We start from the raw sequence: 16,606 nt of genomic DNA on the forward strand, positions 1-16,606 counted from the left end.
AAGATGATAATAAGATAATACGATCATAATAAGATGATAAGATGTTAATAAGATAATAATAGGATGATAATAAGATAATAATAAGACAATATTACGATAATATAACATAATAAGATGATGATAATTAGGTGATATAAGATGATAATAAGATAATAATACGATCATAATAAGATGATACAATGTTAATAAGATAATAATAGGCTGATAATAAGATCATAATAAAATAATATTAAGATAATATAAGATATAATAATATAATATTAAGATAACATAAGATAATAATGAGATGATAAGATGATAAGATAATAAGATGCTAATAAGATGATAATAAGATCATATTAAAATAATATTAAGATAATATAAGATAATAATAATGTAATATTAAGATAACATAAGATAATGAGATGAAAAGATACTAATAAGATGCTAATAAGACGACAATAAGATGATTAGATCATAATAAGATGGTAATAAGTTGATATTAAGATAGTAATAAGAAGATAAGATGATAATAAGATAATATTATGATAATACAACATAATAATGAGGTAATAATAAGATAACAATAAGATAATATTAAGATAATAATATGATGATACGATTATAATAAGATAATATTAAGGTAATATAAGATAATTAGATGATAAGATATAAAAAAATAATAAGAGATAATAAGCTACTATTAGGATAATAGTAATATAATAAGATGATAATAAAATAATAATAAGATATATTAAGATAATATAAGATAATTATAAGTTGATAAAATGATACCAATATAATAAGACAATAAGAAGGTAATATTAAGATAATAAAATAGGATGATAATAAGACAATAATAAGATAATATTAAGACAATATAAGATAATATTAATAAGATAAGATAATAAGATGATAATAAGATAATATTAAGGTAATGTAAAAAAAAAAAAGATACGATGACAATAAGATAATAATAAGATAGGATGACAATAGGATAATAATAACAAGATAATATAATATTAAGATAATAAGACAATAAGAAGAAGATAGGATGACAATAAGATAATAATAATAAGATACGATGATAATAAGATAATAAGAAGAAGATAGGATGACAATAATATAATAATATAATATTAAGATAATAAGACAATAAGAAGAAGATAGGATGACAATAAGATAATAATATAATATTAAGATAATAAGACAATAAGAAGAAGATAGGATGACAATAAGATAATAATAACAAGATAATAATATCATATTAAGATAATAAGACAATAAGAAGAAGATAGGATGACAATAAGATAATAATAATAAGATAAGATGATAATAAGTGTAAGTAGTTGTGCAGGTGTACCTAATGAAGAGTCCAGAGAGCACATGTTTAGAAGGTGATGATGTAATGACAAACTAGCAGCTATAAAAATGTTTTTAAAGACTTCCTGAAAGTGCAACGGCAGCATCTGATTGGTCAGTCACACATCTTTGATTTTATTGGTTCAACAATTAACTTCCATGGATGATTGACAGCTTCCTATCATGTTATTCACCTTTCATCTTCTGCTCACAACATTTCCTGTTCCTGCGCGTCCTTCACATCAACCAACCTTGCCCAGGTGTTTGCTCCTGGTTAATGATTACACCTGCAGCAGTGCTACACTACACTACACTACACTTCTTCTTTGACTTTCAGACATGCTGGACAAGTGGACCTTCCTGCTCTGTCTGGTGCCTTCACTGGCACAGGACCTCTGCACGCCAGGTAAGGACCACACCTGGCACCTGACACATGACACCTCACACCTGACACCTCACACATGGCACCTGACACCTGGCACCTGACACCTGGCAGCTGACACAGACAGCTGACACCTGGCAGCTGACAGCTGACACCTGACACAGACAGCTGACACCTGACACAGACAGCTGACACCTGACACAGACAGCTGACACCTCACACCTGGCACCTGACACCTGACACAGACAGCTGACACCTGGCAGATGACACCTGACAGCTGACACCTGGCAGCTGACACCTTGCAGCTGACACCTTTTACCTGGCACCTGACACCTCACACCTGGCACCTTACACCTGACACAGACAGCTGACACCTTATACCTGGCACCTGACACCTCACACCTGGCACCTTACACCTGACACAGACAGCTGACACCTTATACCTGGCACCTGACACCTCACACCTGGCACCTTACACAGACAGCTGACACCTGGCAGCTGACACCTTACATCTGGCACCTGACACCTTACACCTGGCCCCCAACATCTGACCCCTGGCACCTGGCAGCTAGCAGCTGACATCTGACCCCTGGCACCTGGCCCCTGATGTGACAACAGTCACTCCACACACCAGCTCATTATATGTCAACTAAACTGCTTTTACACCACTAAATGTCAAATAACTCTTTTTATACCACTAATTATGTCAAATAACTCTTTTTATACCATTAAATATGTAAAATACCCATTTTTTATACGTATAATTATGTCAAATAACTCTTTATACCATTAAATGTGTCAAATAACTCTTTTTACAAATGTGTCAAATAACTGTTTTTATACCATTGAATGTGTCAAACATCTCTTTCTATACCAATAAATATGTCAAATAACTTTTTATACCATCAAATGTTTCAAATTACTCTTTTTTCACACCATTGAATGTGTAAAATAACTCTTTTTACACCATTAAATATGTAAAATACCTCTTTTTTATACCTATAATTATGTCAAATAACTCTTTATACCATTAAATGTGTCAAATAACTCTTTTTACAAATGTGTCAAATAACTGTTTTTATACCATTGAATGTGTCAAACATCTCTTTTTATACCAATAAATGTGTCAAATAACTGTTTTTATACCATTAAATGTGTCAAACATCTCTTTTTATACCAATAAATATGTCAAATAACTTTTTATACCATCAAATGTTTCAAATTACTCTTTTTTTCACACCATTGAATGTGTCAAATAACTCTTTTTACACCACTAAATGTGTCAAAATAACTCTTTTTATACCATTGAATGTGTCAAATAACTCTTTTTATACCATTAAATATGTAAAATACCCATTTTTTATACCTATAATTATGTCAAATAACTCTTTATACCATTAAATGTGTCAAATAACTCTTTTTACAAATGTGTCAAATAACTGTTTTTATACCATTGAATGTGTCAAACATCTCTTTTTATACCAATAAATATGTCAAATAAGTTTTTATACCATCAAATGTTTCAAATTACTCTTTTTTCACACCATTGAATGTGTCAAATAACTCTTTTTACACCACTAAATGTGTAAAATACCTCTTTTTTATACCTATAATTATGTCAAATAACTCTTTATAACATTAAATGTGTCAAATAACTCTTTTTACAAATGTGTCAAATAACTGTTTTTATACCATTAAATGTGTCAAACATCTCTTTTTATACCAATAAATATGTCAAATAACTTTTTATACCATCAAATGTTTCAAATTACTCTTTTTTCACACCATTCAATGTGTCAAATAACTCTTTTTATACCATTTAATGTGTCAAATAATTTTTATGTTTGATGATGTTCAATGTTTGATGATGTTTATGTTTGATGATGTTTATATTTGATGTTTGTTTGATGATGTTAATGTTTGATGATGTTCAATATTTGATTATTTTTATGTTTGATTATGTTCAATGTTTATGTTTGATGATGTTTATATTCAATGTTTATGTTTGATGATGTTCAATATTTGATGATGTTCAATGTTTGATGATGTTTATGTTTGATGGTATTTATGTTTGATGATGTTTCATCTTTGATGACGTTTATGTTTGATGTTTGTTTGACGATGTTAAATGTTAGATGACGTTTATGTTTGATGTGTGTGTTTGATAATGTTTGTTGACGTTTAATGTTTGATGATGTTTATGTTTGATGATGTTTAATTATGTTTATGTTTGATGATGTTGATGTTTGATGATGTTGATGTTTGATGATGTTTAATGTTTGATGATGTTTATGTTTGATGACATTTACGTTTGATGATGTTTATATTTGATGTTTATATTCAATGTTTAATGATTTGATGATGTTTATGTTTGAAGATGTTAAATGTTTGATGACGTTTATGTTTGATGATGTTTATATTCAATGTTTATGTTTGATGATGTTAATGTTTGAGGATGTTTATGTTTGATGATGTTTATATTCGGTGTTTATGTTTGATGATGTTCAATGTTTGATGATGTTTATGTTTGATGATGTTAAATGTTTGATGATGTTTAATGTTTGATGATGTTTATGTTTGATGATGTTTAATGTTTGATGTTTATGTTTGATGACATTTATGTTTGATGACGTTTATATTTCATTATGTTAATGTTTTTGAAATGTTCAGAGTTTGTGTTTGATGATATTTATGTTTGATGTTTCATCTTTGATGAGGTTTATGTTTGATGTTTGTTTGATGATGTTAAATGTTTGAGACGTTTATGTTTGATTATGTTTGTTTGATGATGTTTAATGATGTTTATGTTTGATGATGTGTAATGTTTGATGATGTTTATATTTGATGATGTTTACGTTTGATGATGTTTATATTTGATGATGTTCTTATTCGTTGTTTAATTTATTGATGATGTTTATGTTTGATGATGTTACAAACCCTGTTTCCATATGAGTTGGGAAATGGTGTTAGATGTAAATATAAACGGAATACAATGATTTGCAAATCCTTTTCAAGCCATATTCAGTTGAATATGCTACAAAGACAACATATTTCATGTTCAAACTCAAACTTTTTTTGTTGCAAATAATCATTAACTTTAGAATTTGATGGCAGCAACACGTGCCAAAGAAGTTGGGAAAGGTGGCAATAAATACTGATAAAGTTGAGGAATGCTCATCAAACACTTATTTGGAACATCCCACAGGTGAACAGGCAAATTGGGAACAGGTGGGTGCCATGATTGGGTATAAAAGTAGATTTCATGAAATGCTCAGTCATTCACAAACAAGGATGGGGCGAGGGTCACCACTTTGTCAACAAATGCCTGAGCAAATTGTTGAACAGTTTAAGAAAAACCTTTCTCAACCAGCTATTGCAAGGAATTTAGGGATTTCACCATCTACGCTCCGTAATATCATCAAAGGGTTCAGAGAATCTGGAGAAATCACTGCACATAAGCAGCTAAGCCCGTCACCTTCCATCCCTCAGGCGGTACTGCATCAACAAGCCACATCAGTGTGTAAAGGATATCACCACATGGGCTCAGTAACACTTCAGAAAACCACTGTCAGTAACTACAGTTGGTCGCTACATCTGTAAGTGCAAGTTAAAAAAACTCTCCTATGCAAGGCGAAAACCGTTTATCAACAACACCCAGAAACGCCGTCGGCTTCACTGGGCCTGAGCTCATCTAAGATGGACTGATACAAAGTGGAAAAGTGTTCTGTGGTCTGACGAGTCCACATTTCAAATTGTTTTTGGAAACTGTGGACGTTGTGTCCTCCGGACCAAAGAGGAAAAGAACCATCCGGATTGTTCTAGGCGCAAAGTGTAAAAGGCAGCATGTGTGATGGTATGGGGGTGTATTAGTGCCCAAGACATGGGTAACTTACACATCTGTGAAGGCGCCATTAATGCTGAAAGGTACATACAGCTTTTGGAGCAACATATGTTGCCATCCAAGCAACGTTACCATGGACGCCCCTGCTTATTTCAGCAAGACAATGCCAAGCCATGTGTTGCAACAGCGTGGCTTCATAGTAAAAGAGTGCGGGTACTAGACTGGCCTGCCTGTAGTCTCCCATTGAAAATGTGTGGCGCATTATGAAGCCTAAAATAGCAGAAGGGAGACCCCCGGACTGTTGAACAACTTAAGCTGTACATCAAGCAAGAATGGGAAAGAATTCCACTTCAAAAATGTGTCTCCTCAGTTCCCAAACCTTTACTGAGTGTTGTTAAAAGGAAAGGCCATGTAACACAGTGGTGAACATGCCCTTTCCCAATTACTTTGGCACGAGTTGCAGCCATGAAATTTTAAGTTAATTATTATTTGCAAAAAAAAAAAAAAAAGTTTATGAGTTTGAACATGAAATATGTTGTCTTTGTAGCATATTCAACTGAATATGGCTTGAAAAGGATTTGCAAATCATTGTATTCCGTTTATATTTACATCTAACACCATTTCCCAACTCATATGGAAACGGGGTTTGTAAATGTTTGATGACATTTATGTTTGATGAAGTTTATGTCTGATGATGTTTATATTTAATGATGTTTACATTTGATGATGTTTATATTTTAGGTTTGTTTAATGTTTGATGATGTTTATGCTTGATGATATTTTTGTTTGATGATGTTAAATGTTTGAGGATGTTTGATGACGTTTATGTTTGATGATGTTTATGTTTGATGTTTAATTATTTGATGATGTTTATGTTTGATGATGTTAAATGTTTGATTACATTTATTTTTTAGGTTTATGTTTGACAATGTTTATGTTTGATGATGTTTATATTTGATGATGTTTATGTTTGATGAGGTTTATGTTTGATGATGTTTAATTATTTGATGTTTAATGATGTGTATGTTTGATGATGTTAAATGTTTGATGAGGTTTATGTTTGATGATGTTTATGTTTAATGATGTTAAATGTTTGATGATGTTTATGTTTGATGATGTTTATATTTGATGATGTTTATCTTTGATGATGTTTATGTTTGATGAGGTTTATGTTTGATGATGTTAAATGTGTGATGATGTTTATGTTTGATGTTTATATTTGATTATGTTTATCTTTGATGATGTTTATGTTTGATGATGTTTATGTTTGATGATGTTTAATTATTTGATGTTTAATGATGTTAAATGTCTGATGACGTTTATGTTTAATGTTTATGTTTGATGATGTTTAATGTTTGCAGGTGCTTCAGATGGATACAAAGTGCGACTCAGCATCCAAACAGCTCTGGGAGATGATGCGGTGTGTGATTGTGATTTATGCAAATTAGTTAGGTTATTAATGTGTAATAATGGCAGCTAATATAATATATTCATCCATCCATCCATTTTCTACCGCTTGTCCCTTTTGTAATGTTATATGTAATAAGTCATATGACATGTTGTGTACTATGCTATATGTAATGTCATATGATAGATGTATGTAACATGTTATGTTCTATGTCATAAATATGTTTGTTATATATAATCCGTTATGTTCTATGTTGGTGTCATTTCAGTATGTTTGGAACCCGAATGAGATGTTTCTGTTCAGAGCCTCGCTGGCTTTTGCTATGAGGAACCATTTTGATGGAGAAGACTTCCAGTAAGAATTAATCATTTGTAAAATTATTGTTTCCCTCCATGAGTGCCAGACATGTTTTGTTATTGTTTTCAGAGTGTCCAACATCCTGGTGTGTGAGGAAACACTCCGTGTGTCCTTCTGGTTTGTGGTCACGTTGCCTGGCAACACCTCACACCTGCTGGATAGAGAGCAGGTGCAAATGGCTGTCAGGTGACCTCATACCTTTTTTATTACTATGTTTTTATGTCCATCTCATATTTTACATCATGTGACCTCATACCTTTTTTATTATTATGTTTTTATATCTAGCTCATATTCTACATCATGTGACCTCATACCTTTTTTATTATTATGTCTTTATGTCCATCTCATATTTTACATTAGGTGACCTCATACCTTTTTTATTATTATGTTTTTATGTCCATCTCATATTTTACATCAGGTGACCTCATACCTTTTTTATTATTATGTTTTTATGTCCATCTCATATTTTACATCAGGTGACCTCATACCTTTTTTATTATTATGTTTTTATGTCCATCTCATATTTTACATCAGGTGACCTCATACCTTTTTTATTATGTTTTTATGTCCATCTCATATTTTACATCAGGTGACCTCATACCTTTTTTATTATGTTTTTATATCCATCTCATATTTTACATCAGGTGACCTCATACCTTTTTATTACTATGTTTTTATATCTATGTCATATTCTACATTAGGTGACCTTGTTTAGCTGCACCTAAAGTATCTTACAACAAGATGGCAGTAGCTGCATGTGAAGTATCTTACAACAAGATGGCAGTAGCTACATGTGAAGTATCTTACAACAATATGGCAGTAGCTGCATGTGAAGTGTCTTACAACAGGATGGCAGTAGCTGCATGTGAAGTATCTTACAACAAGATGGCAGTAGCTGCATGTGAAGTATCTTACAACAAGATGGCAGTAGCTGCATGTGAAGTATCTTACAACAAGATGGCAGTAGCTGCATGTGAAGAATCTTACAACAAGATGGCAGTAGCTGCATGTGAAGAATCTTACAACAAGATGGCAGTAGCTGCATGTGAAGTATCTTACAACAAGATGGCAGTAGCTGCATGTGAAGTATCTTACAACAAGATGGCAGTAGCTGCATGAGAAGTATCTTACAACAAGATGGCAGTAGCTGCATGTGAAGTATCTTACAACAAGATGGCAGTAGCTGCATGTGAAGTATCTTACAACAAGATGGCAGTAGCTGCATGTGAAGTATCTTACAACAAGATGGCAGTAGCTGCATGAGAAGTATCTTACAACAAGATGGCAGTAGCTGCATGTGAAGTATCTTACAACAAGATGGCAGTAGCTGCATGAGAAGTGTCTTACAACAAGATGGCAGTAGGTGCATGTGAAGTATCTTACAACAAGATGGCAATAACTGCATGTGAAGTATCTTACAACAAGATGGCAGTAGCTGCATGTGAAGTATCTTACAACAAGATGGCAGTAGCTGCATGTGAAGTATCTTACAACAAGATGGCAGTAGCTGCATGAGAAGTATCTTACAACAAGATGGCAGTAGCTGCATGTGAAGTATCTTACAACAAGATGGCAGTAGCTGCATGAGAAGTATCTTACAACAAGATGGCAGTAGCTGCATGTGAAGTATCTTACAACAAGATGGCAGTAGCTGCATGTGAAGTATCTTACAACAAAATGGCAGTAGCTGCATGAGAAGTATCTTACAACAAGATGGCAGTAGCTGCATGTGAAGTATCTTACAACAAGATGGCAGTAGCTGCATGAGAAGTATCTTACAACAAGATGGCAATAACTGCATGTGAAGTATCTTACAACAAGATGGCAGTAGCTGCATGAGAAGTATCTTACAACAAGATGGCAGTAGCTGCATGTGAAGTATCTTACAACAAGATGGCAGTAGCTGCATGAGAAGTATCTTACAACAAGATGGCAGTAGCTGCATGTGAAGTATCTTACAACAAGATGGCAGTAGCTGCATGAGAAGTATCTTACAACAAGATGGCAGTAGCTGCATGTGAAGTATCTTACAACAAGATGGCAGTAGCTGCATGTGAAGTATCTTACAACAAGATGGCAGTAGCTGCATGAGAAGTATCTTACAACAAGATGGCAGTAGCTGCATGTGAAGTATCTTACAACAAGATGGCAGTAGCTGCATGTGAAGTATCTTACAACAAAATGGCAGTAACTGCATGAGAAGTATCTTACAACAAGATGGCAGTAGCTGCATGAGAAGTATCTTACAACAAGATGGCAATAACTGCATGTGAAGTATCTTACAACAAGATGGCAGTAGCTGCATGAGAAGTATCTTACAACAAGATGGCAATAACTGCATGTGAAGTATCTTACAACAAGATGGCAGTAGCTGCATGTGAAGTATCTTACAACAAGATGGCAGTAGCTGCATGAGAAGTATCTTACAACAAGATGGCAGTAGCTGCATGAGAAGTATCTTACAACAAGATGGCAGTAGCTGCATGTGAAGTATCTTACAACAAGATGGCAATAACTGCATGTGAAGTATCTTAAAACAAGATGGCAGTAGCTGCATGTGAAGTATCTTACAACACGATGGCAGTAGCTGCATGTGAAGTATCTTACAACAAGATGGCAGTAGCTGCATGAGAAGTATCTTACAACAAGATGGCAGTAGCTGCATGTGAAGTATCTTACAACAAGATGGCAGTAGCTGCATGTGAAGTATCTTACAACAAGATGGCAGTAGCTGCATGTGAAGTGTCTTACAACAAGATGGCAGTAGCTGCATGTGAAGTATCTTACAACAGGATGGCAGTAGCTGCATGAGAAGTTTCTTACAACAGGATGGCAGTAGCTGCATGTGAAGTATCTTACAACAAGAGGGCAGTAGCTGCATGTGAAGTGTCTTACAACAAGATGACAGTAGCTGCATGTGACGTATCTTACAACAAGATGGCAGTAGCTGCATGTGAAGTATCTTACAACAAGATGGCAGTAGCTGCATGTGACGTATCTTACAACAAGATGGCAGTAGCTGCATGTGAAGTGTCTTACAACAAGATGACAGTAGCTGCATGTGACGTATCTTACAACAAGATGGCAGTAGCTGCATGTAAAGTATCTTACAAGATGGCAGTAGCTGCATTTGAAAAATAATACATTTCAAGTATCTTACAACAGGATGGCAGTAGCTTCATGTAAAGTATTATAGATAGATAGATAGATAGATAGATAGATAGATAGATAGATAGATAGATAGATAGATAGATAGAACTTTATTGATTCCTTCAGGAGAGTTCAGTAGCTGCATGAGGATTACATTACATCATTGTCATTACATTATCATCATCAATACATCATCATCACCATCATTACATCATCATCATCATTAATACATAATCATCGCCATCGTTACATCATCATCATTACATCATCACCATCATTATATCATCACCATCACTATCATCATTATTATTGCATCATCATTGCCATTGTTACATCATCAATACATAATCATCATCATTATTACATCGCCATTGTTACATCATCATCATTACATCATCAATACATCATCATCATTACATCATCATCATCAATACATCATCACATTATCATCATCATTTATACATCAATATCATCATTTATACATCATCACCATTAATACATCATTATATCATCACCGTCATTACATCATCATCATCATCATTACATCATCATCATCATCTTCTTCTTCTTCACCTTCATCACACAGGAAGTCGAGGAGCCGCATCAACAGCGCCTTCCTGCTGACGGACAGAACGCTGGAGTTTGTTGGCATCGCGCCCACGCTGGCGGCGCCCGTGCTGCCTGACACGCCCCCCTGGCTCATCGCCTTCGGGGTGGTGATGGGCGCCGTGGGGGCCGCCTTCGTGGTCCTGCTCGCCTTCTCCGCCGTGCAGAAGAGGCGGTAAGCGAAACCTTTGTTTGTCACCACATCGCCACCTACTGTCCTCTAATGCACACTACAACCTTTTATCACCACCTACTGTCCTCTAATGCACACTACAACCTTTTATCGCCACCTACTGTCCTCTTATGCACACTACAACCTTTTATCACCACCTACTGTCCTCTAATGCACACTACAACCTTTTATCGCCACCTACTGTCCTCTTATGCACACTACAACCTTTTATCACCACCTACTGTCCTCTAATGCACACTACAACTTTTTATCGCCACCTACTGTCCTCTAATGCCCACTACAACCTTTTATCGCCACCTACTGTCCTCTAATGCACACTACAACCTTTTATCACCACCTACTGTCCTCTAATGCACACTACAACCTTTTATCGCCACCTACTGTCCTCTTATGCACACTACAACCTTTTATCGCCACCTACTGTCCTCTAATGCACACTACAACCTTTTATCACCACCTACTGTCCTCTAATGCACACTACAACCTTTTATCACCACCTACTGTCCTCTAATGCACACTACAACCTTTTATCACCACCTACTGTCCTCTAATGCACACTACAACCTTTTATCGCCACCTACTGTCCTCTTATGCACACTACAACCTTTTATCGCCACCTACTGTCCTCTAATGCACACTACAACCTTTTATCACCACCTACTGTCCTCTAATGCACACTACAACCTTTTATCACCACCTACTGTCCTCTAATGCACACTACAACCTTTTATCACCACCTACTGTCCTCTAATGCACACTACAACCTTTTATCACCACCTACTGTCCTCTAATGCACACTACAACCTTTTATCGCCACCTACTGTCCTCTAATGCACACTACAACCTTTTATCGCCACCTACTGTCCTCTAATGCACACTACAACCTTTTATCGCCACCTACTGTCCTCTTATGCACACTACAACCTTTTATCGCCACCTACTGTCCTCTAATGCACACTACAACCTTTTATCACCACCTACTGTCCTCTAATGCACACTACAACCTTTTATCACCACCTACTGTCCTCTAATGCACACTACAACCTTTTATCACCACCTACTGTCCTCTAATGCACACTACAACCTTTTATCGCCACCTACTGTCCTCTAATGCACACTACAACCTTTTATCGCCACCTACTGTCCTCTAATGCACACTACAACCTTTTATCGCCACCTACTGTCCTCTAATGCACACTACAACCTTTTATCGCCACCTACTGTCCTCTAATGCACACTACAACCTTTTATCGCCACCTACTGTCCTCTAATGCACACTACAACCTTTTATCACCACCTACTGTCCTCTAATGCACACTACAACCTTTTATCGCCACCTACTGTCCTCTTATGCACACTACAACCTTTTATCGCCACCTACTGTCCTCTAATGCACACTACAACCTTTTATCACCACCTACTGTCCTCTAATGCACACTACAACCTTTTATCACCACCTACTGTCCTCTAATGCACACTACAACCTTTTATCGCCACCTACTGTCCTCTTATGCACACTACAACCTTTTATCGCCACCTACTGTCCTCTAATGCACACTACAACCTTTTATCACCACCTACTGTCCTCTAATGCACACTACAACCTTTTATCACCACCTACTGTCCTCTAATGCACACTACAACCGTTTGGCCCTCATCGCCATGACAACGTGTTTTGTTTACGTTGTGCAGAAACAAGAAGACAAAGACGGAGGACACGGAGGACACGGAGGACAACGAGAAAACTCTGGGAAACGGAAGCGCCCGGCAGGACGCAGGGGGCGTGTCTAACACAGGGGGCGTGTCTAACGTGTCCTTCTTGGAGGACGAGCGAGTCACACACATGTGATCCTGGGACGTGACTCAAACATTTTATTTTCCCACATTCGTCACTCAAAAGTCAGAATGCTCCTTCGTCAACTGCATGTTAACGCTAGGATGCTAACTTTTTGTCCCTAATTTCACAGCCTTAACTTGGTAGGTGACACATGCTAACTGCTGGTATGCTAACTTTATTTTGTTAATTTTGTCACCAGTTATTAGTTAATGCTTCACATATGCTAACTGTTTTAGCCAATTTTGCTGCCATACACCTCACAGTCACACATATTAACTGTTAGCATGTTTACATAAACATGGTAAAATGCTAACATTAGCGTGCTAAATTTTTCAGCCGTACACCTCAGAGACATATGCTTTGGTACGTGACACTTAGTAACTATTAGCATGCTAATATTAGCATTAGCTTTTTTTTGTTAATTTTGCTGCTGTACATAATTCATATAGTCATATAATTTGGTACGTCAGACATGCTACCTGTTAAAATGTTAACGTTAGCATGCTAGCATGCTAACATTGGCATGTTAAATATTTTACACAGTTTTGCTGATGTACACATCAAGTCTATAAAACGTAGTACTTGACACATATTAACTGTTAGCATGTTGACATTAACATGATAACATGCTAACATTAGCGTGCTAACTTTTTCAGCCGTACACCTCAGTCATATGCCTTGGCACGTGACACTTCGTAACTATTAGCACGCTAACATTAGCATGCTAGCTTTTTTAGTTAATGTTGCTGCTGTACATAATTCATATAGTAATATCATTTGGTACGTCAGACATGCTACCTGTTAAAATGTCAATGTTAGCATGCTAGCATTGGCATGCTAAATATTTTACAAAGTTTTGCTGATGTACACATCAAGTCTATAAAACGTAGTACTTGACACATATTAACTGTTAGCATGTTGACATTAACATGATAACATGCGCGTGCTAACTTTTTCAGCCAATTTTTCAGCCGTACACCTCAGAGTCCTATGCCTTGGTACGTGACACTTAGTAACTATTAGCATGCTAGCTTTTTTTTTGGTTAATGTTGCTGCTGTACATAATTCATATAGTAATATAATTTGGTAAGTGACACATGCTACCTGTTAGAATGCTAACGTTAGCACTCCATCATGCTAAAATTAGCATGTTAAATATTTTAGACAGTTTTGCTGAAGTACACATCAAGTCATAAGAGTTAGTACTTGACACATATTAACTGTTAGCATGTTTACATAAACATGATAAAATGCTAACATTAGCATACTAACTTTTTCAGCCTTACACCTCAGAGTCATATGCCTTGGTACGTGACACTTAGTAACTATTAGCATGCTAATATTAGCATGCTAGCTTTTTTTGTTAGTTTTGCTGCTGTACATAATTCATATAGTATTGTAATTTGGTGCGTGAGACATGCTACCTGTTAGAATGTTAACGTTAGCACTCCATCATGCTAAAATTAGCATGTTCATTTTCTTAGCCAGTTTTGCCGATGTACACATGAAGTCATAAAAGTTAGTACTTGACACATATTAACAGTTAGCATGTTTACATAAAAATGATAAAATGCTAACATTAGCATGCTAACTTTTTCAGCCGTACACCTCAGAGTCATATGCCTTGGTACGCGACACTTAGTAACTCTTAGCACGCTAAAATTAGCATGCCAGCTTTTTTAGCTAATGTTGCTGCTGTACATAATTCATATGGTCATATAATTTGGTAAGTGACACATGCTACCTGGTAGAATGCTAACGTTAGCATGCTAGCGCGCTAACATTAGCATGTACATTTTTTCAGCCAGTTTTGCTAATATTAGCATGTTAGCTTTTAAATAAAAATTATTATTGTTCTAATGACGGTGAAATATGTCATTTTTTAAATAGATTTAGTATTAATTACGCTTTTTCACACACTCAGCATTAACACAAAATTTCTCCTGCATATTGTAGTTATTATTATTGTTTTAATGACGGTGAAAAATGGCATTAAAAAAAAAAAGAATTTAGTATTAATAAAAAAAATATGTGTGTAAATGTTTGACGTAAATCATTTAAATCTACCCTGACATGAATGAGAAAGGAAAATGAAGAATTATTGTTTTTACTTTGCATTTTTAATGGAGCAGCTATGAATTAAATGGGTTATTATTATCCTGTTTTTGTTGTTATCATGACACACATTTGCATGTAAACAACAACTTTGTACAGCAATATCAATATTTGTACTTTTTGTGACATTTCACAAATTAAAATAAGTTTGATGACAGTAAAACACTTTTATTGTCCTGCTGCAGTACCTTAAATGCCAGCAGATGGCAGAATTGTATTCTGAGTCTATTATTGTCTTGACAGCCAATAATGACGTCTTCATAAACACTATGCGTTTGTTTCTGGTCACGTGATCAGAACCTGGGCGTGTTTTCTTTCATTTAAACTGTTTATTAAAATGATACTATAGATGTCAACATTGTGTATGTGCTGAAATATTCATTTATGATTGTTTATCAAAATATAACTATAGATGTCAACATTTTGTATGTGCTGAAAGATTAATTTATGATTGTTTATCAAAATATAACTATAGATGTCAACATTGTGTACGTGCTGATTCATTTATGATTGTTTATCAAAATATAACTAAAAATGTCAACATTGTGTACGTGCTGATTCATTTATGATAGTTCATCAAAATATAACTATGGATGTCAACATTGTGTACGTGCTGAAATATTCATTTATGATTGTTTATCAAAATATAACTATAGATGTCAACATTGTGTATGTGCTGAAATATTAATTTATGATTGTTTATCAAAATATAACTATAGATGTCAACATTGTGTATGTGCTGAAATATTCATTTATGATTGTTTATTCAAATATAACTATAGATGTCAACATTGTGTATGTGCTGAAATATTCATTTATGATTGTTTATCAAAATATAACTATAGATGTCAACATTGCGTACGTGCTGAAATATTCATTTATGATTGTTTATCAAAATATAACTATAGATGTCAACATTGTGTACGTGCTGAAATATTCATTTATGATTGTTTATGAAAATATAACTATAGATGTCAACATTGTGTACGTGCTGAAATATTCATTTATGATTGTTTATCAAAATATAACTATAGATGTCAACATTGTGTACGTGCTGAAATATTCATTTATGATTGTTTATCAAAATATAACTATAGATGTCAACATTGTGTATGTGCTGAAATATTCATTTATGATTGTTTATCAAAATATAACTATAGATGTCAACATTGCGTACGTGCTGAAATATTCATTTATGATTGTTTATCAAAATATAACTATAGATGTCAACATTGTGTACGTGCTGAAATATTCATTTATGATTGTTTATCAAAATATAACTATAGATGTCAACATTGTGTATGTGCTGAAATATTCATTTATGATTGTTTATCAAAATATAACTATAGATGTCAACATTGTGTACGTGCTGAAAT

General features: G+C 34.7%; 2 protein-coding genes across 6 annotated transcripts in view; one reads left to right on the forward strand and one right to left on the reverse strand.

Annotated features, from left to right (window-relative positions):
• The window catches only part of LOC133644358 (actin remodeling regulator NHS-like), a 172,220-nt gene that overhangs the window by 146,435 nt on the left and 9,179 nt on the right, over window positions 1-16,606 (reverse strand). The gene's annotated exons all lie outside the window — the stretch shown is intronic.
• Window positions 1,665-16,028, forward strand: cltrn (collectrin, amino acid transport regulator). 2 transcript variants are annotated; one of them, XM_062038379.1, is made up of 7 exons: window positions 1,665-1,747; window positions 6,926-6,984; window positions 7,241-7,326; window positions 7,399-7,515; window positions 11,066-11,133; window positions 11,216-11,260; window positions 12,971-16,028. In XM_062038379.1, exons 1-7 carry the CDS (start codon window positions 1,681-1,683, stop codon window positions 13,138-13,140), a joined length of 612 nt encoding a protein of 203 aa, XP_061894363.1. In that variant the 5' UTR covers window positions 1,665-1,680; the 3' UTR covers window positions 13,141-16,028. The 2 variants fall into 2 exon arrangements, with proteins under 2 accessions (XP_061894363.1, XP_061894362.1); XM_062038378.1 differs by having other exon boundaries at window positions 11,066-11,260.

The sequence above is a fragment of the Entelurus aequoreus genome, linkage group LG27 (genome assembly GCF_033978785.1).
Source record: "Entelurus aequoreus isolate RoL-2023_Sb linkage group LG27, RoL_Eaeq_v1.1, whole genome shotgun sequence".
NCBI classification, from domain to species: domain Eukaryota; kingdom Metazoa; phylum Chordata; class Actinopteri; order Syngnathiformes; family Syngnathidae; genus Entelurus; species Entelurus aequoreus.

Bases quoted from the DNA above. Each gene is read 5' to 3' on its own strand.
- cltrn (XM_062038378.1), top strand. From the start codon at position 1,681: ATGCTGGACAAGTGGACCTTCCTGCTCTGTCTGGTGCCTTCACTGGCA. The intron at 1,748-6,925 runs GTAAGGACCACA...TAATGTTTGCAG, and splicing joins ACAGGACCTCTGCACGCCAG to GTGCTTCAGATGGATACAAA. The intron at 7,516-11,065 runs GTGACCTCATAC...TTCATCACACAG, and splicing joins CAGGTGCAAATGGCTGTCAG to GAAGTCGAGGAGCCGCATCA.